General features: G+C 41.4%; 1 protein-coding gene across 2 annotated transcripts in view; it reads right to left on the bottom strand.

Moving 5' to 3' along the window:
• Window positions 1-645: 645 nt before the first annotated feature.
• The window catches only part of LOC134680274 (cell adhesion molecule Dscam2-like), a 45,749-nt gene continuing 19,620 nt past the window's right edge, over window positions 646-26,774 (bottom strand). Inside the window, exons 5-31 of one of the 2 annotated variants that reach the window (XM_063539369.1) lie at window positions 22,911-23,064; window positions 22,148-22,296; window positions 20,069-20,159; window positions 17,772-17,953; window positions 14,782-14,927; window positions 14,524-14,659; window positions 14,297-14,416; window positions 13,867-14,043; window positions 12,984-13,128; window positions 12,529-12,677; window positions 11,834-12,041; window positions 11,538-11,763; window positions 10,969-11,203; window positions 10,649-10,776; window positions 10,397-10,565; window positions 9,938-10,064; window positions 9,466-9,638; window positions 9,189-9,371; window positions 8,622-8,801; window positions 8,029-8,217; window positions 7,067-7,351; window positions 6,713-6,845; window positions 6,155-6,300; window positions 5,071-5,241; window positions 3,494-3,622; window positions 2,506-2,641; window positions 646-1,063 (exon numbers count right to left, since the gene is read on the bottom strand). In XM_063539369.1, the coding sequence (XP_063395439.1) occupies window positions 1,012-1,063; window positions 2,506-2,641; window positions 3,494-3,622; window positions 5,071-5,241; window positions 6,155-6,300; window positions 6,713-6,845; window positions 7,067-7,351; window positions 8,029-8,217; window positions 8,622-8,801; window positions 9,189-9,371; window positions 9,466-9,638; window positions 9,938-10,064; window positions 10,397-10,565; window positions 10,649-10,776; window positions 10,969-11,203; window positions 11,538-11,763; window positions 11,834-12,041; window positions 12,529-12,677; window positions 12,984-13,128; window positions 13,867-14,043; window positions 14,297-14,416; window positions 14,524-14,659; window positions 14,782-14,927; window positions 17,772-17,953; window positions 20,069-20,159; window positions 22,148-22,296; window positions 22,911-23,064 (4,319 nt within the window). In that variant the 3' untranslated portion in view covers window positions 646-1,011. Of the gene's footprint in view, window positions 1,064-2,505; window positions 2,645-3,493; window positions 3,623-5,070; window positions 5,242-6,154; window positions 6,301-6,712; window positions 6,846-7,066; window positions 7,352-8,028; window positions 8,218-8,621; window positions 8,802-9,188; window positions 9,372-9,465; window positions 9,639-9,937; window positions 10,065-10,396; window positions 10,566-10,648; window positions 10,777-10,968; window positions 11,204-11,537; window positions 11,764-11,833; window positions 12,042-12,528; window positions 12,678-12,983; window positions 13,129-13,866; window positions 14,044-14,296; window positions 14,417-14,523; window positions 14,660-14,781; window positions 14,928-17,771; window positions 17,954-20,058; window positions 20,160-22,147; window positions 22,297-22,910; window positions 23,065-26,774 lie in introns of those variants that run through there. The other variant, XM_063539370.1, reaches the window with a different exon arrangement.

Below are 26,774 nucleotides of genomic sequence, written 5' to 3'. Positions count from 1 at the left end.
TTACGATATGTATTTTAGTAGGTATGTTGGTATACACTACAAAATTGATGGTCGGATTTGTTTCATAAAACTTACAAAGCCTGAAAATATATTTATATTACTTACCAAAGAGATATTGTCTTTTTCATTTAGGTAGGTAATACCTTACATCCATGGCCATCTTTAGAAATTCACACAGTTCCTTAATTTTATTGTATTTTAATTTTCATCATTACTTATCTTTTTCATCATTAAAAAGGAATAATAATTCTTCATAAAAAAGTTATTTTAAATCACTTCAGAGTCCGTCTAAAAGTTATGCCTGCTGCAAAACATTACCACCAACATTGATGTCATTGACAGTATACAGACCAATGCAGATTTAACTTAGGGTGGTACAGTCAGCAGCAATAGTTGCTAAGCGGGCGAAGTGTTCAAAATGATCTTGACGTGACTTTATTGTTAAGAGAATAAGAGCGCGTCAAGGTAATTTTGAACACCTCGACCGCTTAGCAATTTCTGCTGCTGACTGTATGTGGGTGGTTCCACCTGTCCAATGTGTATTTTGTCTCGCATTTTGCTTAATGAGAGAGTGAGACGCAATGATTTTGGACCAAGATATTAATATGGAATACCATCCTTAGATAAACTCTATGTACATGACTTTACACGGCGCCTTACTGTTCTACCAACATGCGACTTTTAGACGTTTCCTTTATATTACACTGTATTTGAATAGTAGGTAAGTAATTTTTATTCAAAAATCTTTCTTATTGTATTTTAAACAGGTACTTAAAAACTATGTAACAAAACAATTTTCGAACAATTTTGTTGTTATTTCCATTATATCGATGATAGTTTGAGTCCCGACTTAATTTTTAATTCCAAATAGGCCTTGATTTTTGTAATAAAATTTACAAAACTCATAGAAATATTTACAGTCCTTATTAAGACTTATCTTTATATCTATCTAGGTAACATTCTAATAATTCTGATTATTTTTGCTTACAGCAGTCTTTATTGTCATTTATGTTAAACGTGTATCGTAAAATCTCTCCTTTCTTGCTCTTGGCGTTGTTGATACCTGAAAACAGAAATAAATTGTTTTTAATGTCAACGCCATCTAGCGTTTACGGTAGGAACTGCGAGGGTTGTGGAAACACTTGGGTGCAGACACAAGAGGGGTGCAGGTATGGGTGAGTTTTCCCTCGCAACACGTATAATCCGTATCCGTATTACGGCCTGGCCACGACATTGGTCTAAGGCGATAGGCGGGGCGGCGGGCGGGGCGGAAAACGCGAGCGACCGCCAGGCATGCCACGTACTTTCAGTACCGGCGGCAGCGACTAGGAGCGGCTGGGACGTAGACGTATTTAAAATCATGTTTTCTTGTTCAAAAGTGCCTAGAATATATTTCATTGTTTGTCAATGGGTGCATGGGCTAAATACAGGACGACAAATTTATTTACATCTAGTTTAGTATTTTATATATTGTATATATAAAGCACCCAAAAAAACGAGTACTTACACAAGAATAAGTGTGGAGACGTCACAACATACTTAAATACGCGAAAGTACATTTAAAATTTCAATAATAAACCCTTCCGTCTCCATGTCGCTCGAAAAAAAAACAAAATGTTTTGTTCCGCATCGCCCCGCTCGCTCCGTCGCGCCTACTAGGCCGGTCGCGCCGCTCTAAAGTCGTGGCATCGCCCGCGCTGCCCGATACAAATGTTCGAGTCGCGCCGCTCCCCGCTCGCCGCCGCCGCCGGTCGCCCGGTGCACGCCGCGCGCGTTGCCGCTCGGCGACAAGGCTCGTGGCATGCATTATGCGTCGCCGGGTTATTGTTTTTGCGACTTACCGCCGGTCGCTGCCGCCGATCGCCTTAGACCAATGTCGTGGCCAGGCCGTTACCGTAGGCCAAAGTCTCGGCGTGCTCTGTGTCAGAAATAGGCGCTAGATGTCGTGGATGCAGTGATCTGATTTGACTAAGGGTTTTATTACAAGGCTTACAAACTCAAAAGGTACAGAATACCGTTTTTAATACTTAAGTTGATAATTTGATTATATACGTAATTTGTAGCTAAATAGTTGGGTTCATAGAATAAATATTTAATGGTACCTATACACATACTTATATTTCATTAAAGTTCAACTCAAAATAAGTTCAACGAGCTGACTTAATGCTTTAAAATAGACTAGATGTAGATGTGTGTACGACGAGTCCTTTTTATACCTACTGTCAGAGCACATTCACTTGCCTGTCGCAATTTTATAACTGTAAGTTGGTGGTCTAGTAATGGTGCGTACGGGCCCTTAGGGTCTCCCCTGATCAATCAAGCCGATAGGAAAAAGCTTTATGTCTGCGCAATAAGAGCGAAAAAGCTGTCGACGCGTCGGCTGGCGCCGGCCGATGCGAGCCGAGCCGAACGACAACATTTTCGCTCTTATTGCGCAGACTAAAGCTTTTTCCTATCGTCTTTTGCCGAATGCGCGCCGATATATCTGGGGAGACCCTTACACACCTGGTAGCTTGCGGCGCGTGATGTCGCCGCGGGCGGCGGCGCGCCTTGTCGTGCGCCCGCGCCGACAGCGAGCGCGCGTCGCCCGTCGACGCCGACTCCGCCGACGAGTCCGTCACGGCGCGGAACACCTCCTCTGCTACTGAAATATAGACGTTCTACTGTTTTGAGAACGTATACATTATTTGGTTTTAATAATAATAATAATAATAACCGGGATTATAGGCCCGTGATATCGAAGGAGATACAAATAATAATAATAATAAATATTATAGGACATTCTTACACAGATTGACTAAGTCCCACAGTAAGCTCAAGAAGGCTTGTGTTGTGGGTACTCAGACAACGATATATATAATATACCTACAAATACTTGAATACATAGAAAACACCCATGACTCAGGAACAAATATCTGTATCATCATACAAATAAATGCCCTTACTGGGATTCGAACCCAGGACCATCGGCTTCGCAGGCAGGGTCACTACCCACTAGGCCAGACCGGTCGTCGAAGCGAGGGTTATAGGAACATACAAAATAAATAAAGAATACATGACTTGCACCATCCCACTAACTCGGGGTTAACTGGTTAAACCGTTAACCCAGTGTCAACTTGTACTGGTAACCATGGTAACTCCAGGTTTTACTGGTTAACCCCGGGTTAGCAGGATGGTGCAAGTGGCCCCTATTATGGCATGGTCTAATGTACCTCTTAAAGTGATCAGTTTTACTTTTCTACTTTGAGTTCATAATCTTATAAATTGCCCACAAATGTTTTGAATATAAATGTAGGTATGCGTTTCTGGCATTCACTTCATGGCATAAAATTCATTGAACATCTATTGGTGGACTGTTATTGAGTCATCTTGTTATTAATACAAAAATGCTTCAACTGAATCATTATGATAGATAGTTAATATAATAAGATAAGTAATATATTATGATAAGTAGCTCATACCTATCGTAATAAAATGTAGTAATAAAACCTACCTTTTGGCGTAGTTTGTGGTATGCGGTACGAGCCAGATGTACACTCGGCGCAGGGCGAACCGCTCGAATCGGAGTCCGATTCTGAACGCCGCACCAGCAGCGTCATGGCTCGTGATAGTGTGTATTCGTCTAGAAACGAAAATAAATCTTATAGATATACTGATGGTAGGTGTTACTTTAGTAAAGTTATAGACATAGTACATCTTGACGTGTAGGTATTAGTCACAGACAAGACATCCTCCAGACTGGGCATAGTAGCCCTAATACCCCCTCTGCCACAAATATAGGGTAGTTATGCTCCATTTTCGGGTCAAAGTGTCTTTGTGTGACGTCCGTGTCTTTGAACGGACCAATTACGGCACGGGACTCGCTCACCTCGTCCCTCGCATCCCAGTATTTTTGGCATCATCGGTTTCATGAAATAATTGCTCTAAGCTTCGACTAGAGGATTCCTAGTCTATGGTATTAGTACATAACCTAAATGGATGCAGAGAGAGGTTTGGTTATTTTTTTGGCGCGAGATATCTAGAAAAGTAGAAAACCATGTCTTTAATGTCATTAGAAAGAACTTCGCAGAAGTAAGCTTGTGGTTCCAAATCCGGCACTTTTAGCGGTACTAATTTGAAGTACTTAAATTACAGTGAAACCTGGTTAATTGGCACCTGGATAAATGGAAAACCTCAATAATTGCAACCAAAAGTCCGGTCCCGGTCCCTTGAGACCAAAAGGCCTCTATAATTGAAATTTTGGAACCTCTATAATTGCAATTTAGATTTTTAGTGCTTTTCGTAATTTTGCCTCTGTAATTGACCACAACGCAACTTAAGACCTCTATAATTGACACTGTGCTAAAAAAAATCCGTTATTTTTGCTCTTGTTTTTACCTCTATTATTGAAACGAGTCTTACTTATTACCTCTGTAATTGAAATAATGTAGTTGTAGACAGCAGAAACAATATTTTAATAGCAATGATCATTTTATTTATATCTCCATCCAGAATTCAATTTATTTATTGGGTATCTATCATAGCCTGTAGTAGGTGAAATAGTTTTGATCAATAAAAAACAAAGTATGCTTTTTACGTTCTAATAAAACTTTCTTCTACAATTCAAGGGATTTTTTTTAAATCCAAACGATAAGAAAATAAAGTAGTAATTAATGTAAGTAGTGTAAAAGTGCAAGTATAGACAGAAGCAATATACATATATACCAGAAACCCAGAACGTAAGCGTGTAATTCTACTTTAAAGGGTTATTTGCACTGCACCTCCATAAAAGAAATTTGTCAGAACGCAACCTCTATTAATGAAAACCTCTATAATTGACACAACGATTTTTCGGACCTCGTTAATTGACACGACCTGCTTAAATGAAAAACCTGGTTAATTGACAAAAACTGGCCGGTCCCTTGAGATTGCAATTATCCAGGTTCCACTGTATATGCATTGACCATGCTACATTAGACAATTCAATAATTATTAACAATTAAAGAGCCTAATAAAAACTGAAAGCTTGCTTCTGTGGAGTTCTTTCTAATGCTAAAAAAACGAACCATATAGTTAGAATAGTTAACCCACCCGCGTTGGTGAGCGAGCGCTGCTTGGTCGGCGGCGGCGCGGCGGCGAGCGGCGCGGGCTCGGCGCGGCCGAAGGTGCGCAGCGTGGCGCCCGTCGCCGCGCCGCCGCGCGCCGCCCCCGTCGCGCCTCCCGACATGCTGAACGTTGCGTATGGGCTGATCTCGTACATTTCTGTAACCGTGCGAGGCGACTGTGTCAACTTTGGGATGTAGGCAATAGTACATTATTGTCGAGGCTCGGAAGTAGCTACTTGCAGGCTGAGGATTCGTTTTAAACGGACGACCTTGGGAGTCCGTTTAATTGAATCCGAAGCCAGCAAGTAGCCTTCCAGCCGAGTCATATATAGTGCTTTTCTCAAAAATGGTGCAAGAAATATAAATATCATAGAAATATTTTACAAAAGCAACGTTGTTACGTATATATTTTCACAGAAAAAAGCCCTTGCCGCCTTTTTATTTTTTTAATAAAAAAATAGAAGTGTATTTTTCTGCCGAAAATACGCCAACCTATTTGAGACAACTAAATAGTCGCGGTACTAATCATCTGTTTGGCTGTTTAATGGGCCTGTGCCTTCATTTGATATGGCCATCTCAACTTTTAAAAAGTTTGGAACTCGACAAATAATGGAATTTGTATGCAACATTGCAGTCCCAAAATCGAGACTGCAATGTTTTTAACTTTTTAATTTTTGACCGACCATAAACTACGCGCTTCGCGACCTATTTTTTAAACGGCAAAGTCTACTTTGCCGTCCATTTTTGAGAAAAGAGAATTAAATCACTACGTGATGTAGGTAGGTACACTGGCGTTCAAAAGTGCATGGAGATGCTTCAACCGTAATATTATGCATTACGGTCGACATCTATCCATGTACTTTTGAACGCCGCTGTACATACACCTACTTATCTAGGAAAGTAGAAAGGTTACACGGAAATTAGAGTAAAGATGTAGATTTTTTTTCTGAGGCCTCTATATGGTTTTTACCGTAGGTATTTTAAGGTAAAATGACAGATCGGTCAGACAAATGGCTATCGAACTGTCATAAAATTATGAATACTTATCTAACAAAGGAGTCGAATAATACCTTGCTGTTCTTTGGATGGTGGCGGCTGCTTGCCGGGCGACGAGGTGTATACTTGCTGGCAGTTTCGGCGGTTGTCTCGAGGTTCTATAGCTTTGTCCTCCGCTCCACCTGGCTCGTAGCCTTTGCGTAAACAGGACGCTGGTTCGCTGCAACCAAAATATAATGTTTAAATTGCATGCCGACGTACCAAGTGAGACTTCTGTGCAGTTTTTGTCATGTTCGATTTTGATGACGTAACTTAACTGTCAGGCACTAAACAACTTTAAGACTACCTCCTACCTGGTTCTTCACTACTGCGGTACTCCACCGTGGGTATCAAACTAACGCTATAGGAGCTTATTAATTAAACACACCTAGTTAGGCATCGCAAGGCAGAATACGGTTCGTACCATATTTTCTTAAAATACGCTGTAATTCTGCCCCTTCTTTCCACGCGAGTACAGCCAGAAAGAACAGCGCGGTGAACAAAGCATAGCCCGGGCCGGCTAATTAAGGTTGTGTGTTCGCTGTCGCCGATGCCCATCGGGAAGTGCTCAGGTACTGGGATACGCTACTAACCTTCGCCTCCACGCCAGTACAGCCAGCAACAACAGCGCGGTGAGCAGAGCACAACCCGTGCCAGCCATGACTAACGTGGTGTGTTCGCCGCCGCCGCTGCCTGGTGGGAAGTGTGCTGGAGCCGGGATGCGCTCTGCAATTTATTATGAAAGTGATTACTAGGTATACTGTATAGTTATTAGTTACAGGCTGCAAATATAGATGCAGTCGAAGTTTTAAAAAGAATCAACACACATATCGACAAGAAGAGCTTATGTAGACTGGTACCTATAAGTAGGTAAGTTTTATGACGCTTTCTTTTACCTCAATCTTATCTTGATATTTGAAATCATTGAAAATTATATCAGCACTCACCTCCCTCCTCAGTAAGCGTAGAAAAATAATACGTCCCAACTGTAGTCCCAGCGGAACTGGTAGCCACCACTTTCAGATGATACCACGTGGCGGGATTCAGGTCGCACCACACCAGCGGTTCAGCGGGGGCGGCGGCGCCCGCCCGCCACGCTGACTCGTCGAAACCGCGTATAGAAACTTGGAGTTGGCTCAGCGGGCAACCGTTGCTGTCCCATGTTAGGAGGTTGAGCCGGACGCAGGTGCTGTTGGTGGTGATGAGATCCTTTTCTGCTGCCGCTTTTGAAACTGGAAAGAGTAATAGGTAATTTTAAATGCTGTAAAGGATAGTCTTCACATCTATAAATTGTAGCCTGTAGATAGCTACATTATACCCAGTAGAATCTACTAAATATAATAAAGCACGTTGCATAAAATATTCGCGTCACCCGGTAGACCGTTGAAAAGACAACCAGCAAATGATATAATTTGGCGAGATTGTTGAACCACTCTTCAAAAATTGTCCGAAGTACAAAATTTTCATTCGGAGGTAGGTCCACCCTTACTTAGTGCCTTACGGCTCGGCCTCGACATTACGCGACTCGCGACGGCGGCAGCGACAACCATAGGTGGGATCGCTGTGTCTCGTTCCAACCTATGGTTATCGCTGCCGCCGTCGCAAGTCGTTGAATGTCGTGGCCATGCCGTTAGTTGACATGAGCTTGTCGCTGAGTTTGTGTGTGTGAGGCTCAGCTGGCTTCGTTCACACAGGAGTTGAAGCGCGAATACTCACGTCCCCCTTGGTGGACACGACGAGCTCGTCGCTAGGCTCGCTGGGCCCGGCGGCGTTATGCGCGCGCAGTCGCACCCGGTAGGCGGCGCCGCACGCCAGCCGCTCAAGCGTGTACGTGCGCACTTCGCCCGGCAGCCGGGTCACGGCCCGGCTGGCTTCGTTCACACAGGAGAGGAGAAGCGTGAATACTTACGTCCTCCCTTGGTGGAGACGACGAGCTCGTCGCTAGGCTCGCTGGGCCCGGCGGCGTTATGCGCGCGCAGTCGCACCCGGTAGGCGGCGCCGCACGCCAGCCGCTCAAGCGTGTACGTGCGCACTTCGCCCGGCAGTCGCGTTACGGCCCAGCCGGCTTCGTTCGTGCGCGTCCACTCCAGCGTGTAGCCTGTGAAACGTTAATGCCAGTTTAAATGCGCCGCTTCTGTTGTTTGGGGCAACAGGTAATTCATTTCCACAGGAGTAAGTGGAAAGGAAAGAGTAGAGGAAGATTGTCTATGGATTTCAAATCTCCCACAAGCGATGCTTCCGACTACTTAAGAAGAGCTTTTAAGTTATGATGTTTGCCGGTAAATTTTCACATAATGTACATTTGCCTAACGATAAATTATAACAACTAGGAGGAAGAGGAGAAGCTCTTTCCCGAGCTAAAGTTAGCGGGTTTAACCTTCTAGCCGGATTTAAGTATAAGACTCAACGCTCCGAACTCTCGTTACTTATGGTACGGGTATCTACCGCGCCTAATTGCTCATCGATACACTTTTATGTATTTTGTAATGAGCTATTACTTACTATGCACTGGACTAGGAGGTGCATCCCAAGCCAATGACAATCGCGCTGGCGCGGCACCGGCCAGCCTGATCGATGGGCGAGGTACAGGGCTCAACGCTCGAACCTCCCACGTCACCCGCTCCTCGCCCCAGGGGTTGCTCACTGTACACGTGTAGTTGTCAGCCAGGCTGCGGTCCAGTTCTGAAATAATAGTTGGATGAATACTTATTAGCAAAAAAATAAATTGGTCAAAAATAAACTAGAAATTTTGGTATGTAGTCAACCAATCATCCCCTATTAGGTATTGCAGACGTAAAATGCACTGTAAAGATCGGTTTTCCTAGGATAGCGGTGCCGTCATATAGCGGCCGTCTCCATACTAAATAATACGGCTAAATATGGATGTCGTAGTATTTGTATGGAGACGGCCGCTATATATGACGGCACGGCTATCCTAGGAAACTAGAGCATAAGTCGTGGCAAACTCGTTTAAGATAAATATTTAAGAAGTCATGTTGAGATTTGAAAATCGCTGTACTCTAACAAATCAAAGGCGCCGAAAAAACAATAAAAAGCAGTAGAACTTACTCTGTATAATGATGATTTGGTCCTTAACAACGATCCTGGGATCTATAGCGAGAGGTGGCGCTGGCCGCGCCCGTGACCAGACGCGCAACGGCGTTGGTGAGCCTGCAGCAGCACACCGTAGTCGAACGCGTGACCCTTCCGCTGTCACGATGCGACGGCCGAACGAGAGGATCTTTGCTGGAGCTGGAAAGTGCAATGAAGTGCGGCTAGTACAAAAAGTGATACAAAGAAGAAGAAATGTATTCATCTTCATCAGGTTAAACTGCTGATTGCCCACCTCTTGGTGTAGGTTTTCTGGCGACGATGGCGCTCATCTCTCCCTCTCCAGAAGCAGTGGCGGCGGTCACCCAGAACTCGTACAGCGTGTGTTCTTGCAGTCCACGTATTTCGGCGAAAAACTCCTCTTCCTCGTCTTTGTGAATCACCATGAGATGGTTATGCGGGCTGACCCTGCAATCAACCATTATGAAGCAATCAAACTCGTGTATTTATGATATCGCCACCCCGCTGTCTTAGGGACTCGGGGAGCCAACCGCGGAACCACCGAAACAAGACACACTTCGGCCAAAACTCCTCGGTGGAGTTCAGTCCTCCGTTCAGTCAGAACGTTTAAATCGTATGTCTTGTTGATTTTTTGCCCGGCCGTTCCACTGCGTACCAAGATGGCAGGAAGCTCGATAAAATTCAAGCTCTTCAAATTTGCAAACACCTTGGTAACAGAATTCTATCGATTTAATCCTCTGACCTACCGCTGCGGCCTGCTGTAGACGGTGTAGTGCTTGATTCGGCCGTTCCGCTGCGCAGGCGGCAGCCAGCTGACAATGATCGTGCTCTCTGAGTTTGCCAATGCTTTGATGTCTGCTGGTGCACCTGGAACTGGTAATTATCTAATTAATACTTATGTTGAACAAAATCCCATGTCTTAGCTGCGGTTTGCTTAACCTTCTGAATAAACATTTTTTTACTGCACAACAATGTTTTTTGTCATAATCTGTTGACTAGGAAAACCGAGAACATGTTAATTGTTGTAATGTTTTATATTTTATTAAGTATATTAATACAAAAATTTAAAAAGCATTAACTATATGCCTAGTGACAATTGAAGAGGATGAGTCAAGTCCGGTGGCTCGCAGCACAGGTAAAAACTGCTTGATATCCTCTTGCCTTCCAAATCTCCATTTTCCCTGATACGATTACTGTGAACATACTGTCTTCATGCGTGGTGCAAGTGATCGGCGATGAAGGCGGACCGGGCCCGGCGGCGGTGCGAGCTCGAAGTACGAGCGAGTAGTTGGCGGCGCGGCGTAGCGACTGCAGTACAGCTTCGGTACCACCTGCCCGCCGCGTCTCTACTTGTCCTGATGGGTCGTCTACTGCCTATAACAAAATTGTCAGGTGAGATTACAATTTGAAACAATTATTTACTCAGTAAGAGAGTGATCCAAAGACTTTTTTCTAACCTCGTATACGACTTCATAGCCGAGCAGCACTCCTCCCCGGAGTGCGGGTGGAGGGGGCTCCCACCATACGCGCAGGGACTGCGCGGACAGAGCCTCGCATCGCACACGCTGCGGCGCTGCCTCGGGCACTATGGGTGAAAAACCGTTAATCACATATGTTATAAAATTATTTTCAGTTGCAACGAACTTAACACGTTCAGGTAAACATAAACAACCTTCCAGTTGTGTCGATGATGGTTTGAAGAAGGTGCAATAATTGTTACAGAACTATGATGTAGTAGTGGGCATAACAAGGCTGGAGGTTTTTTTTTCACTCTTACCTCCTTCCAATGTAGTAGCTGTGAGCGGCGCGCTCGCCGGCCCCGCGCCTACAGCATTAAATGCCCTGACGCGTACATCATAATGCGCGTGCGTCCGCAGCGGAGCCAGCGTGGCGCTCGTGGCGCCCCAGCCCGAAGCAGTCAGCGCCCGCGTCGCGTTGTCGCTAGCCCCCGCCTCGCGCCACGTTACTACGTAGCCCAGGAGCTGACCGTTCCATGAGTCCTGAGGTGGTGCCTGGGGTAACAAAGATTGGTAACTAGTAAGTATTGGTAGTAGTAGTGTAGTAGTAGTGGATAAGGGTCGGTTGCACCAAACTGTTCAAATTATTTTTTGTATTGAAAGTTTCATAGTAAAGCGCCGGGGCGCGCCGGCTCACGTTGATCAGTCTGTCAAATGTGGTTGGTGCAACTGGCCCTAAGAGGGAAAAGTATAAAAATTTGCATAGGTAATCCCCGGTTGCATGTAGGTACATTTCTGCGGTCATTGGATTAGTCTAACTAGGTATTGGGAATTAGGTTGTTAAATTATAAGATGAAGAAGAAGGAAAGTGTCCAACAGTTGAACATACCTCCCATTTTATTAGTAGCTCTCCTGGGGCCGTAGCTTGGACGTTGACATTATGAGGTGGTTCTGACGGAGCTTCTTCTTTAGTCTGCACTATAACTGACTCAGAGTAATCACTATCACCGATAGCGTTTACCGCAGCGAGTCGTAACGCATACGCAGTTGCAGGTCGAAGGCCTTCCACACGGTACTCCAACGTAGTTTCTGCGTTTGGGTCTGAAGTTTCTTGTCTAAAACAATAATTAATTTATCAAAACATTTGCTTGTTAGCATCGAAGAACTTTATGTGATGAAACTTACTTTTCGTAAACTCTGTCTGCCGGCACCTCTCTGGTAGGCGCATCGGTCCAGTCATTACTGTCGGGTCTGTGCCGGTCACCGACGACCCTGTATTGCAGGCGGTATACTCGGACCCGCGCGTTGCCGTCGTACCCTCGTCGCCAGGCGATAGTAGCGCCACGTGTGTCGGAACGCGCCACGAATAGCCCCCGGGGAGCTTCCGGGAATTCTATAGAAAATGTTATAATAATAATAATTTACCTACAAAAAAAATTGCCTATATAGGTCCCACTGCTGGGCACAGACCTCCTCTCAAGCACGAGAGGGTTTAGGTTTTAGTCCCCACACTGATCCAATGCGGGTTGGGGACTTCACAAACACCTTTGAATTTCTTCGCGGATGTAGGTATGCAAGTTTCCTCACGATGTTTTCCTTCACCGAAAAGCTAGTGAAATAAAATACAAAAATAATAGGAAAAAAAATAGTAGAAAATGTTACATTACAATAAGGGATAAAATATGTCCCTAATTCAATGCCTTACTACGAGTATATCAACAATTTTGTTTCTGATCATTTCGCATGCTACTTACGTGTGCATTTTCACCAAAAATCAAGACTCGATAATATTTGGCGGTCTTTGCCTCCATTCAGAATCAAATGATTAAACAGTTTATGAGACTTCATTAAAGAATTTATCATTACGTAGTTGTTTGTACCTTGCACTGCTAGGTAGATGAGCAGTTCATCTCTCCCGTAAGCGTTTTCAGCGCGACAGCGGTACACTCCAGAATCATGTCGTTCGGCGTGAGCGATGTTCAGTTGAGAACTCACACCACTGTCTGAGCGCTTCTCGGAGACAGACACTCTGAAACAAAAATGCGGTTTTCAAATTACTAGTAAAGTAAATTACTAGCTGTATTGCATTACAGGAAGAGTGGGAGGTGACAGGGCTAGAGGAACATCGCCAATGAGATGGACCGACCAAATCAAAGCCAGTGTGTCGGCCACAGTAAGCGAATGCTCGCGGAAAGCAGCTCTACGGGAGGAATGGCCACGTGTCGTTAAACGAGTCGTCAAAAGTCTACATAATGGCCACGACCACTCTGTCAAGAGTGTAACGAAGAAGAAGAAGAAGTATTGCATTACACACACATGAGCGCACACCTATTACCTGTATGTGGTCAAGTCCACACGTTTCATATTGTGTGTCCACTGTAACGCGAGCGGTGGATCGCCTCGCGCTTCGCACACCAGTGTTGCTTGCCCCGTGCGCTTGACTGTCATGTTTCTTGATGAAAACTCGAAGTGTGCTGGCTCTGTAGATGTACAGCATACACCATTATGAGGTAACCAGTCAACACCAGGACCAGGCCCCTGTTTCACCAACGTGACAGGTGCGACGAATTGTAAAATCACTGTTGCTGACGTCACAGGCATCCATGGGCTACGGTTACCGCTTACCATCGGGCGGGCCGTATTCCTGTTTGCCACTATCATTGTATTATTAAAAAAAACTTTATGATATCGGAAAAAAACAGATATTTCTCTTGCTAAGTTTATGACAATTGTCACAAGAAACACTACAATTGTCACGAAATTCCGACATATAACTCATTACCTGTCAAGAATTACCTACAATTCTTCTAAATCTTTGACAATTGTCAGAAACTTCGCAGGAGAAATATCTGTTTTTTTCCGATATAATAAAGTTTTTTTAAATAATACAATGATGGTGGCAAACAGGAATACGGCCCGCCCGATGGTAAGTGGTAATCGTAGCCCATGGATGCCTGTGACGTCAGCAACAGTGATTTTACAATTCGCCGCACCTGTCACCGATGTGAAATTGGGGCCAGGATCATAGTTGGTATATCACAGATTTTATAAAAGTGAAAGCCACAAAAACAGACATAAGTAAAAGTAAACTAGACTATGTTACACAGAAGATTATACTTAAGAGCCTGTCATGTTTATTAACAAATTTTCGAAGTAAAGCAGCAGAACTTTCGAATTCAATATGCGTTAAATAAAAGCGATATTTATGGTAATATTACCGTTGACAGAGACAGTGATGATCTTGGATAGTCCTCTACCGATGCCGTTTTCAGCTCGGCACATGTATTGCCCCTCGTGATGATGCGCCGCTGGAGATATTGACAACGAACCGTTTGACAGGATTGAGAACTGCAGATCCAAGTTCGATACCTGCCTGAAGTCATTTACACCAGAACCTGATAAAAGATACCGACAAGTTGAAGAATAACTTGCGTACCTATAGTCGCACCAATAAAAGTCTGCAGCGGATTTGATAGCCCACGCAGCGCAAGTGTTATTTATACGTCATAATTTCATAGAAGTTTGACGTTTAAAATGACACTTGCACTGCGTGGGCTATCAAAATCGCTGCAGACTTTTTACGGTCTGACTCTATACACTATTAAAATTATAGGTATGCAGGTTTAAGTTATTAAAACAACATCTTACCATGACCTTTGAGCCAAGTGATTCTAGGTTCTGGGTAGCCCTTAGTAGCGCAGTGCGCCAATATTTGAGTGCCAAGAAGAGCGGAAACATCTTGTGGCTCGTACACCCAAGACGGCGCCACTGTAAAAACAAAGAAGTAATATGAAAAAAATGCAGCTTTTATTAATGTCGATTGTTTTCTAAATATACATATCTAGGAGGATTTGCATGAAATTAACAATACAAACCTTTGACAGCAAGTCTCGCAGTGTGGTTCACCTCTGCAGCCGAGTTGGTAGCGACACATGTATATTCGCCGCTGTGTTTTGAAGTCACGTGTGAGAAGATTAGGAAGCTGAACTCATCAAGTGACTTTTCTTGCACCTGGAACGTAAAATTGCATTGATAAAGATGGAAATATTTTTTATACGTTCTTTATTTCACATTCATCAAATTTATACGGCATCCAAACACGTGTGTACATAATCGACACATGATTTGCTGACCTGAAGATTTGAAGGGATATGCTGTCCATCTTTCAACCACGAGAAGTATACCGGTTTATCACCAGACGTAATGCCACATAGCACTTGAATTGAGCTACCTTCTACGAGGTCGGGAGGAAATGTGAATCCCGAAATCTTCGGAGGATCTGAAAATAAAGATTCTTTTTAGTGTTCCGTACAAAACTTTGTTCACGGAACACTTATGGGATGACTTCGGTCTTGTTTCAGATAACTGACGTACGTTTAGTCTATTCTGACGTAATGGAAAGCTCGATTTGGCTTTTTTCGAACGAGCGAGCGAAGCGAAGCGAAGTTTTTACATTCGACTTTGGACACGCGGCCGGCTAGCGGCACGTCCCGGCATTTCGATGTTTTTAAGCTGAACTGTCAGAAGATAGTTTGATACTCAAGAACTTAAGTAAATTTGTCCTAATTTAAATGAAATTGGGTAAACGTGTAGTTGAGGGCAGTAAATTTTAGTCATTAAATTATGAGCAGGCTTTATCAAGAGGTTATTAAGCTAGAAGAGCTTAAAATGCTAAAAAGCTATTTGTGAGGGGTCATGCATTTCTGGTCATCTTTTTTGTAAGAAAGTATGGTCGAGTTTGGTATCAAATGAAAGCGCTCGCCTTGCACTTTTATAATATCGTCTTTAAATTTACCATTTTGGAATAATTAGCAAGATAAAAATAAACATAGTATAGGTATTTGACATTTGGCAAGAAACTATGGAAGGTAGAGGTTCTACACTCCATAGATACAAAGCCCCCTCCAGACTATGCGCGTGAATCGCGGGCGAAGCCGCGAACGCGAGTGTGGAGTCGATTTCGCTGTCTGCGAAAATCGACACCACACTCGCGTTCGCGGCTTCGCGCCGCGATTCGCGCACGAGTCTGGAGGGGGCTCAAGAAATAATACGGCTTACCACAGATACAGTTTATTTTAATCTCTATGGTGAATCAGTTAAAGGCTCCACAGAGCTTACAATTATAGTTTGTCAAAGGACTGTCTCGTTTCAAACACAGACAGAGAGAATGATACTATCTTTGTCTTACACCAGTACTAGCACCCGAAAGAAAAGGACGAGTATAGTTTTTTTGTTCTTATTTACTGACAAATTTGATTTGACAACTATATTCGCACACGTTTTCAATCCATTGTCGACTTTAGCCTCGCCACAAGGCCACAGACGTTCGAAATGGGGTTGGCAACTGTCAAAGGTTTGCATAGATGGCGCCATCATAGCTTGCCTCTTTGTCTATGAGATTTGGCTTAAATGACTGGCATCCAGGACATAAATATTCATTACAAACAAAAAATTGACACAATTCTAGGGATTGACAAGCTATGCTGGCGCCATCTTCAAAATACTTCGACCGGCCAACCCCATTTTCCGAACGGAATGACATTTGTAGAGCGACGTCCCGTTCCTACCTGTCATTCCGTACGGAAACTGAATGAAAATTCCGAACGTCTGCGGCCAAGGTAAGTGTGCAACAAAATATAGATGAAGATGGCGGCCATGCACTATGTCAAAAAAATCGTCACGGATGTCGTTTTTTAGGTTTTGGGGGGCGCAGATTTCGATGATGATGATTATTTTGAAATCCAACATGGCGGCCATGCACTATGTCATAAAAGTTGTCATGGATGTCGTTTTATAGGTTTTAGGGGGCCCCGATTTCGAAAATGATGACCATTTTGGAATCCAAAATGGCGGCCAAACACTATGTCATAAAAGTCGTCATGGGTGTCGTTTTATAGGTTTTAGGGGGGCACAGATTTCGAAAATGATGACCATTTCGGATTCCAAAATGGCGGCCATGCATTATGTTATAAAAGTCGTCATATATGTTGTTTTATAGGTTTTAGGGGGCGCGGATTTCGAAAATGATGACCATTTTGGAATCCAACATGGCGGCCATGCACTATGTCATAAAAGTCGTCATGGGTGTCGTTTTATAGGTTTTAGGGGGCACAGATTTCGAAAATGATGACCATTTTGGATTCCAAAATGGCGGCCATGCACTATGTCATAAAAGTCGTCATGGATGTCGTTTTACAGGTTTTGGGGGGCGCAGATTTCGAAAATGATGACCATTCTGGATTGCAAAATGGCGGCCATGCACTATGTCATAAAAGTCGTCATGGGTGTCGTTTTATAGGTTTTAGGGGGCACAGATTTCGAAAATGATGACCATTTTGGATTCCGAAATGGCGGCCATGCACTATGTCATACGGATGTCGTTTTATAGGTTTCGGGGGGCGCAGATTTCGAAAATGATGATTATTTTGGAATCCAAGATGGCGGCCATGCACTATGTCATAAAAGTCGTCATGGATATCGTTTTATAGGTTTTAGGGGGCGCAGATTTCGAAAATGATGACTATTTTGGAATCCAAGATGGCGGCCATGCACTATGTCATAAAAGTCGTCATGGATGTCACTTTGTAGGTTTTAGGGGGCCCTGATTTCGAAAATGATGATCATTTTAGAATCCAAAATGACGGCCATGCAGTATGTCATAAAAGTCGTCATGGATGTCGTTTTATTGGTCATGATCATCATTTTCGAAATCTACACACCTGTTTCAAATAAGGTATAGGTAGATGCATCCTAGTAAGTCAACAACATCTATATCTACTATCGAATTGTACTTTTGATAGTAGTACGAAATGTAATCTGAAAGGAGTCAAGTAATATATTCCTGTAATGAAGAATCTACATTGATTCCAATTACTAGTAATTGTAGTATTCGAAAATTGATTCCTGATTCCTCAAATGGAATTGTACTTAGTAGGTAATTCGGTATTGTTATATAACAAAGTAATCTGGGAATCGGTAATCAGATTACAAAGTAATTTCCAGTAATCGTGGAATCAGGAATCAATTACGAAATGCCCATCTCGGACTAAGTAGCACTGCATTCAATTGATCTTTTTGGCGAACGGCGAGTTCACAGTTCGGGGCGAACTACTAGTTAACTTACTTCTTACAAAAATCTGTATATCTTTCTGCGCGTACTGCCCCGAAGGTGCTGTGACCCGACAAGAGTAAACACCTGCATCTGCGGGTTCTGCCGGCCACAGCAATAGCTCGCCTCCCATCCCCGAGAGAGCGCGCCCACCGCTGGGGCTCAAATCCATACCACCGCGCTGCCAGACTATCTCACTGGAACAAATACCTCAAATAAGATAAGTAAACATTGTTGTATTTTAAGTGTTCGTTAATTGGGGTATACATTGTCTAAATTGAGCATTATGTACAGTAGCGATCAAAAGTATTTTGACAAACGAACTTCTTTCAATATGTTTATGAATAGGGTATATATTTAATCATTACGTTATGATTATATTTTATTCACCCTTCATTTGTTACGTTTCTACTTAGATTACTAAAACTAAACAACAGACTTTGAATTAAAACTGATAATTTGCGCTACAGGTAGATCAAAAGTATTTTGACACTTTAATGAAATGTTTTTGCTGAACTGGCAAGACGGTTAAAAAAAAAACATTTCATTAATATTTAATGGCATATCCTCTCGCTTTCCTCACAGCAGTAAATCGAGACGGCATAGAGTCCCCTAACTTCTGTATATGATCATATAGTATGTTCGCCCATTCTGACTGAAGACCTTGGAAAAAACCCCATTGTTTGAATTATTTCTGCACCTCACACTGGACGATCCAACGCTTTCTATGAAAGCTCTATAGCATTAAGATCAGTACCTTGACTAGGCCACTCAAAAACCTAGATTTTTTTACATTAAAGAAGCCTTTACATGACCGGATTTGTGTTTGAGGTCGTTATCATGCTGAAAAACCCAGCGAAGTGGCATATTTTCTTTTGTATATGGTATCATTTGTGTGTAGAGTAAATTTTCATATACATATCGATCCATTATCCCATCAATTCGTACGAGAGGCCCGACTCCATGGCGAGAAAAATATCGCCAAGCCATTACGTTAGGGCCACCAATGCCACCAGGCTAGACTGGGTGGGTACCTGGTATCGCACAACGTGTCTTTTGTTATTTAGACGACGCACATACTTGATACCATCCGACGACATTAAATTAAACTTGTTTTCGTCACTCCATAAAGTTTTTGAGCAATCGGAACTTGTCCACAACTTGTCACGAATCGCGAATGCTAATTGGGATACCTTATTCTTTGCTGAAATATGTATATTTTTTTAATGGGCGTCGACCATGTAACCCATGCTCTATTAAGAGTAGTTTAATAGTAAAAGGAACAACCTTTACGTTATAGTTTTTTTTAGTTAATTTTTAATTGTTACTTTACGCTTCCATGGGTGTTCTACTGAAATCTTTTTTATTACACGATCAGTTGTAGAAGTCGTTTTTCCAGGACAACCGCTTCTATGCTTATTTGTGATGCAGTTTCGAGCCTTGAACTGCTTATTCCAGACAGAAATCAGATGCAGTGATACACCAAAAGTCCGCGAAACCTCAGCTTGCTACTTATCTTTCTAAAGTGCAGCCGCACCAGCTTGCTTGAAATCGTTCGAATATGCTTTATGTTTGGCATATTAAGATAAGTATTCAAATGTAATTACTTCCAAAATATTTAAATTCTGCGGCTCTGTTCTCAAAAAAATTGTAAAAAAGAACCGTGTCAAAATACTTTTGAACCCGTAAATTGTCATTTTTTGTTGCCAAGTTTATATTTTCATTCGATGAAACGAAGCTTTTTACGTGTTTCAAGAAGCTTTTAAGACATTGATTAAATTATCAAAAATTCATTTGGAAAAACTAATATGTTTCATACAATACCAAAGTTATTATCATTGTCAAAATACTTTTGGTCGCTACTGTAGGTACCTATAGGGTAAAACAGGGTTACAACATAGGGTATAGGATTTGCAGTCTTTGTCGCCCTAGGCCCCAGGCCCTGTAGCCGCTCCTTTCTCAGCAACCATCATATTGACTACATTTTGAGTTACCTATTTCTTGTTATCATCAGCGAATCTTTTGTCACAATTTGCCGCCCCTAACATCTTGCCGTCCTAGGCCCGGGTCTGACCCTTAGGGCAAATCCGCCACCGCTCGTTTTTATTTAAACATGCGAAATGGTAAGTCCAGCGCTAGTATACAAAAAAGGGATGAATTTAAGAAAATACCAAGATCAATTTACTAACTTGATTGAGAAGTCTGTAAAGATAACATATATGTAAGGGGTAACTGAAGAACAAACGACTAAAAATGTAAAAGGAAATAAAATGAAACTTATAAGTTTACTAAGCAAATGCACCTCCATCAACCTGATTGGAAATCCAGAGTAGGGGCAGTAGACTGTAGTGTTCATGCCAGCGACTACGCGCACCGGGCCCACGCTGCGAATCGACGGGTGACCTGGAAACCAACGGAGGTCTACATTAAACACTGAATTCTATTTAAATGAGTTTTAGAGAGAATCGGCGCAGTCTGAAAAAAAATCTAATAAGACTGCTACCGGCATTTGCAGAATTAAATCTGTTTTTACGCTGCAGTTATTTAGGTAAGGTATTATATAGTTTGATCCATAAGAGCTGGCGCGAGATCACTTATTACTGCACAGTTAAAACAGTCGTATAAAATGTGGCAGCGGGTGTACCCTTGTTTTGCCGACAAACATTTCATCGAACATTATTTCATCGACAACGATTCATCGAAACGTTAGTACTAGTAATATTGTTTGGCGTTATTTTGTTTCATATACTAATTATTTAAATTAGTAGTAGGTACCTACTAAACATTGCAATTCATTTGTACGACGTATTACTTTAATACATTTTTTTATGTCGTACTACATACACATTTATACATTTTTCTGTTGTAAGAATCTTAGATTAGCGTTCGTTGATATACCCAATATCAACAATTGGCATCAGAAAATTATAAATGCTGAAATAATCCCCCAAGTTGTTTAAAAAAAACACATAGGGGGTCCATATTGGGTCACATAATAATTGGTTGTCCTAATATAATATTACGCATAAAACTCATTTCGCATAATTATTATTGTGCTGAAAATATTAATATATCTGAAAAATTATAACACAACCCTAACCTAACCTACCCTATTCTAGACAACCTATGCAAAATATTTTTGAAAATACTTTCTGTTTCAGCTGGAGAAAAAATATGCGAAAAAAGTTTTATGCGTAACATTACATTATGACAATCAATTATTATGCGACGAGATATGATCCCACACATAGGTACTACTTGCTGCCACGAACCTTATAAGTAGGTACTATTATTTTCGATTCGAAGAAAAATGAAACCGGTGAAATATGAGCATCAATTCTATTTAATCTTCAAAATTGGCAGCAACAAATTAGAAAACTGATATTAAAGCCCACGGGCTTTAAAAACAATTTATCTGCATTGGGACGTTTTTACGGCATTTTCAAGACATCTTGAAATATGTTACAACATAATTTACCATAAACTGTGCCGTTGTTTAATTTGCTTATTAATAACAAGGGAATAAATTAATAATAAACTAGGATCAATGGGAAGTTTGATAGAGTCGGACCAAAAAAAGTCTGCAGCGGATTTGATAGCCCACGCAGTGCAAACGTTATTTATGCGCAACAATTTCATAGAATTTTGACGTTTAAAATAACACTTACATTGCGTGGGCTATCAAATCCGCTGCAGACTATTCTTAGTCTGACTCTAGGCGGTTAACGGCGGTCTTATGTTCACCTTAACGAAGTTCTTTAAACCTTTGAACGCCACGTCTATGCGGCACGTCATCGTGAACCCTGTTGGAATGCACGAAGTAGGTTGATTTTGTGCTATAGGGACCGTACGCGTTGGAGGGCCTGCCATCTTGTGGCTTGAGCGAGGAAACATATGTGCACATGTACATTGCCAAAGCAAGTGCTACCATCTACCGTTCTCGTCGGTACGTTTCCTTGTGCATAGTAGGTTCTGCCATCTTGTGGGCTACATCTGAAGCATAAACGACACATTTACGCCTCGCGCCGAAACCTGACATCTCCTATGCTGCCCCCTATAGTTCATGCACGCTCCCTATAGCCGCGCGCGTTATTTGACATCTTTGGCGGTCAAAGGGATAACAAAATAACAATAGATAGTATAGACACTAACGAATCTTCTTTGGTAAATACTCCTGATCTCATGTATCTATATTTTAGAAAATTTTTAATATTTCACATCGAATAATCCAGTTAAATATTTCTTTAATATACATTTTAAATGTAAAATAATTCCACGGACGATCCATACTGCCGATAAAATCACAGAGTTTATGTCCCGAAGTTGGACAAATGGACAATTTGCAAGATGCAGAAAACTGACGTTGCAAGACACTGCTGTTATCTACTTACCGTAAACATTGAGCCGTGTGGAATGTTCCGCGGCGCCTCGCGAATTGTGCGCGCGGCAAGTATACCGTCCGCCGTCTTCTGGGCGTACCGACGAGATGTTCAGGTAGCTGACCACGTCACCGTTGGCGCTCATGAATTGACTGATGGTTCTGGAATTGTGAAAACGTGGTAATAAGTGTTTCAAATGGCAACGGATTAGATGCCAAGCGGACCACAGACTCCAATGAGCCGTGTGGAAAAACGCTGGGAAAACACGAGATGAGAAACACGAGAATACGACTGTTTTCTTGTCACAGTATTAGGTATTAGGTTCACAATCAGACTAGAGGGACTAGCATTCTACCTACTTGACCGTATCTCATATAGTCAGACCGAGAAAAGTCTGCAGCGATTTTGATAGCCTACGCAGTGCACGTGTCATTTTAAACGTCAAACTTCTATGAAATTATAACGTATAAATAACACTCACTGCGAGGGCTATCAAAATCGCTTTTCTTGGTGTACTGACTTTTCCTGGTGGAACTCTATATCTCTATCTCTATGTAAGCCTACTAAACTCCACAAATTTCATGCTAGCAATCTCTGTAATGTATTTATGGTAACACAGGACGATTTATATTTGCGGTGTATTGAGCACCTGTCTAAAGCACATACCTATCACATTGGCCAAAATGCCGGACGGAGTGGCAAAACTTGCCTTTGCGTTATTGAAGGGCTTTGTGCGCGAATGTTACAGTCACTGCTCCCCGGCATAAGAACTTACCTTTGTGGTGTATTGAGCTCTTCTATAGGCTGCATATCCAGCAGCCAGGTGAACCGCGGTGGCGGCGAGCCTGACGCGGCGCAGTGCATTGCCAACGCCGGTCCCGGGTGCAAGGCCTGCTCGATGAATGTGTAATGCAACTCGGGTGCTGTGTCTGTGGACAATAGTTGTCAATTAACCTTTTAAACGCCAAAAATCCTTAGAAGCGTTGTAGGTCGGCTTGGCGTGTCCAACAATGCTGTACGCTATTAATTGTTTGGCGTAGATGTACTAAACCTACATACTAAAGTTGGCTTATGCGTCAACTTTTGGATATGACAATAAATATCATTTTTAAATCAAAATTTATTTCAGTGTCTTTTTGGAAACCGTTGAAAGATGACCACGCTTAGTTGTATTTGTAATAATTCGTAGAATACATTCATATGCATATCAGAGAGTTAGTTCAGCACATATACTCGTATAGTACCTAACTTGAAAAATTACAATTCCGGTTATTCCCAGATGTTTTTATTTTTAAGCCCCAAGTTTTTTCATCTTTTATCAAATTACCACTGTCAACAACAGAAAAAAAACCAGTTACCGAATAGTCTGAATAACTAGGTATCATCAATCAAGCGCCAAGGAAGTTTGAACTCGCGACCCTCCCTGTTTTGTGTCGTATTAAAGGTTTAATACACGTGCACATACACACGTATACATAGATTAATGATATTTCGGATACTATTAACCCGAGATCCGTTATCATTAATCATTACAGTCACATAACCGTAGGCATAAATAAATATCAACCCTGTTCATCCCCTAATGAGTCGAGATAGGCGCAAACATTAAGCTAACCATCAACGGGAAGCCAGCCGTAAATGGCCGGAAAAAGGCAAAGAAAAACAATAAGACTGATGTTAGGCAGGGGTAACATACGGCGATAATGTTTACCGACTGTTCCCATGAGGAAAACAAATACACAAGCTAGGTTTTGAGTAATCTGTCGATCAATCTGCTGATGAGTGGATAGGTAGCAATTTATATTGTTATAACACTTGTGACATATTTTTGTAGGGATGATAGTATCCTATCATATTATGCATTCAGCAAGCGTATTATGGATCGCTTTATCCACATTTATCCTCGTGATAAAACAACTGTCACTTTTTAACTCTGCGGGATAGAAAGAGACGGACACCGTTTTATCACGCTGTCACGTAGACGAATACGACCATCATATCCGTACAGAATACGAGGTGACCGTTAAAACAGTACAATTAAATGCAAGTGTGGATAGTGTATTATTATTTACGAGTCCCTAGATGTATTTTATGAGACGTAGTGTTTTTTAATACTACTGCGAAAAAATAATAATAACCCTTAAATTGGCAACGTGACTCACGTGATACGTTGACTTTGAAAAAATACTGAACTTGATTTAAAAGTTTGTTTGTAGAGTTTTTACTGGCAACTCGTCAATTGTATTATATTTTATAGTAGAAAAAATAAATAACACTTGCAACACTGAGTTATAACTGTCAGTGTCAAAATGAGTTCGCGAAGGAAACACTTGCCGGCAACTTCGGAAAGTTATACTAACTTTTTGAAGTTTTTGGTGTGCTGATTTTACTTGACATGTGTGGAATTTAATTTAGAAATATTAATCTATACGAATAATTACACGATCACTTGTTTCCTTCTTAATTCAAAAGTCAGGCAAACGAAACATTTGTATGTACCACAGGAGTACCGTTGCCAATTACATAGAAAATTGCGAACGGGTACTACGAGTTCCATCGCCAACTTGTCCGAAATATACTTTTGTTTATTAATTGCATGGTTTTGTGAATTTTTGTTTATTTTTGGGCATGAATACAGTATTGTTGTGTTTCTTTGTCGACAGTGCTTAAAACTAGCACGACCGCACAAAATCTTGGCTTTGGTTCCTACACCTTAATATGCATGTTCGGATGATGGGTCGGATTCTGAAGATGAATCAAACTTACTAAAATCTCATGAACTGTCAGATCAAGGCATAAGCTCTGATCCACCATCCATCAATTCTTCACTAGAGAGGTTAAACATACTAGGAAGCAGCTCAGACGAAGTAGATTATGATAACGAAAATGCACTAACTACTGCACCGCTTTCCCACCTATGCACCGAAGTTTTGCCATCTCCTGTTTCGATGTATAATGCTTTATCACCATCAGTACAATCAATACAAAAACAACACGCCTTTTTCACCAAAAATAGAGTTTTAATACACTTCTTTTATAAAGATTTCATAGTAATAAAGTGCATTTTTCTTTGATTTGTTGTTTTACTAAGCTCTTGGTAACGGTACACACAAGGCACATTCACCAGACAGGGCATTTCACTGGTTAGTTGGCACTGTGACACGTGTGGTACATAGGTTTTCAGGAAATCTGAAAAACCTGGATTTTTTTTACTATTTTTCCAGGGCAGCTTGGACTATGTCTAGTCACTTTTATCAGTTAAAACTACATTATTTGTAACTTTTATGTCTTGCCAATTTAAGGGATAAAACAAAATATTGATTACATTAGTACCTATTACAGTTACAAATTTGCCCATGTTCTTGAATGATATTGGGCCCGATTCGGATTTTGAAATAGACATCTATTAGATATATTTTAGACATCACCAAGATACGATAACGATATGTATCTAACCTATCAAATTTGACATTTGCGCGATTCTGGAGATACTCTTGAACGATTTCCACAGGATATGACTTAGAGATCCAATTCACATCTAATAGAAGACATCTTACTCTATCTAACGTAAAAGTGACATTGGTTGCCCGAATTGCGCTGCAAAAGAGAACTAGTTGATATCTAAACTATAACGTATCTAGAATGGATCTAGTACGTGTCGTCTCTTGTGAATATCTTGAAGTTCGAATACGATAGTTTGTATATTACATATATTATTCAGCATTATAAACTACGTTAAGCGTTGATTTACTTTGCAATAATGAATCACATTAACTCAATTCATACAAAAACACTCTTAAGTACAGTTAATTATTTAGATACAACATCATTTTAAGTGATATATAGTGTTTATCTACTCTATATTTCCGTTGTGACAGCAATCATATCATGTCAGTATGATTGCTAACAACGGGTTGTTAAATAAATCAGCACGCGCCAAACACATTCCAATCAGTGTGAGCAAACATCACCAACGATTTAGATACGAGATAGTTACGAAAATACCTCATAATAAAAATACGAACACGTTTGTAGCTTAGCTACTCTTAAGATTAGCTTCAGTATAGCTGTAATAACGAGTTACGGCTCGATTCGGAAAATGAGTTAGATTTCTACTAGACTTCAACAAGTTACGATATGGATAATTTAAAGATATTTGTAAGATAGATATGTCAAATTTGACGTTTCCGCGATTCTGGAGGTCCTCTTGAACGATTTCGACAAGTTATGACTTAGATATCCAAGTCACATCTAGTCGATATCTAATGTAGTTCTGGTTGATCTCTAAATCGTCTCTAGATCTTGTGATTATCTCGTTTCCCGAATACGCGTGTTAGACATCTCCATACGTAAATAAAAATTTGTAATATGAATTTTTCAGTCTGCTGATTTTTCATCTCATATTTAATCATGTTTAGTGAAGATAAAATTGGTTAATTTATAATAAGACGACAAACAATGTTGAGGTGTTCATATCATAGAGATATTTTCTGAAATTATTTGTTGATGTATACTGTCAGTTTTACTTAAAAACTATTTTTTTTGTTTGCTGATAGTTTGCATGCTCTCCCCTATAGACAATGACACTAGACTATATCAAAATTCCGTAAAGCCGATTACGTATATACATTAGTATATT

The sequence above is a fragment of the Cydia fagiglandana genome, chromosome 3, assembly GCF_963556715.1.
Source record: "Cydia fagiglandana chromosome 3, ilCydFagi1.1, whole genome shotgun sequence".
In the NCBI taxonomy this organism is placed as follows: Eukaryota; Metazoa; Arthropoda; class Insecta; order Lepidoptera; family Tortricidae; genus Cydia; species Cydia fagiglandana.
The sequence above is the reverse complement of the archived record's forward strand: the minus strand, read 5'-3'. Positions and strand labels throughout refer to the sequence as shown.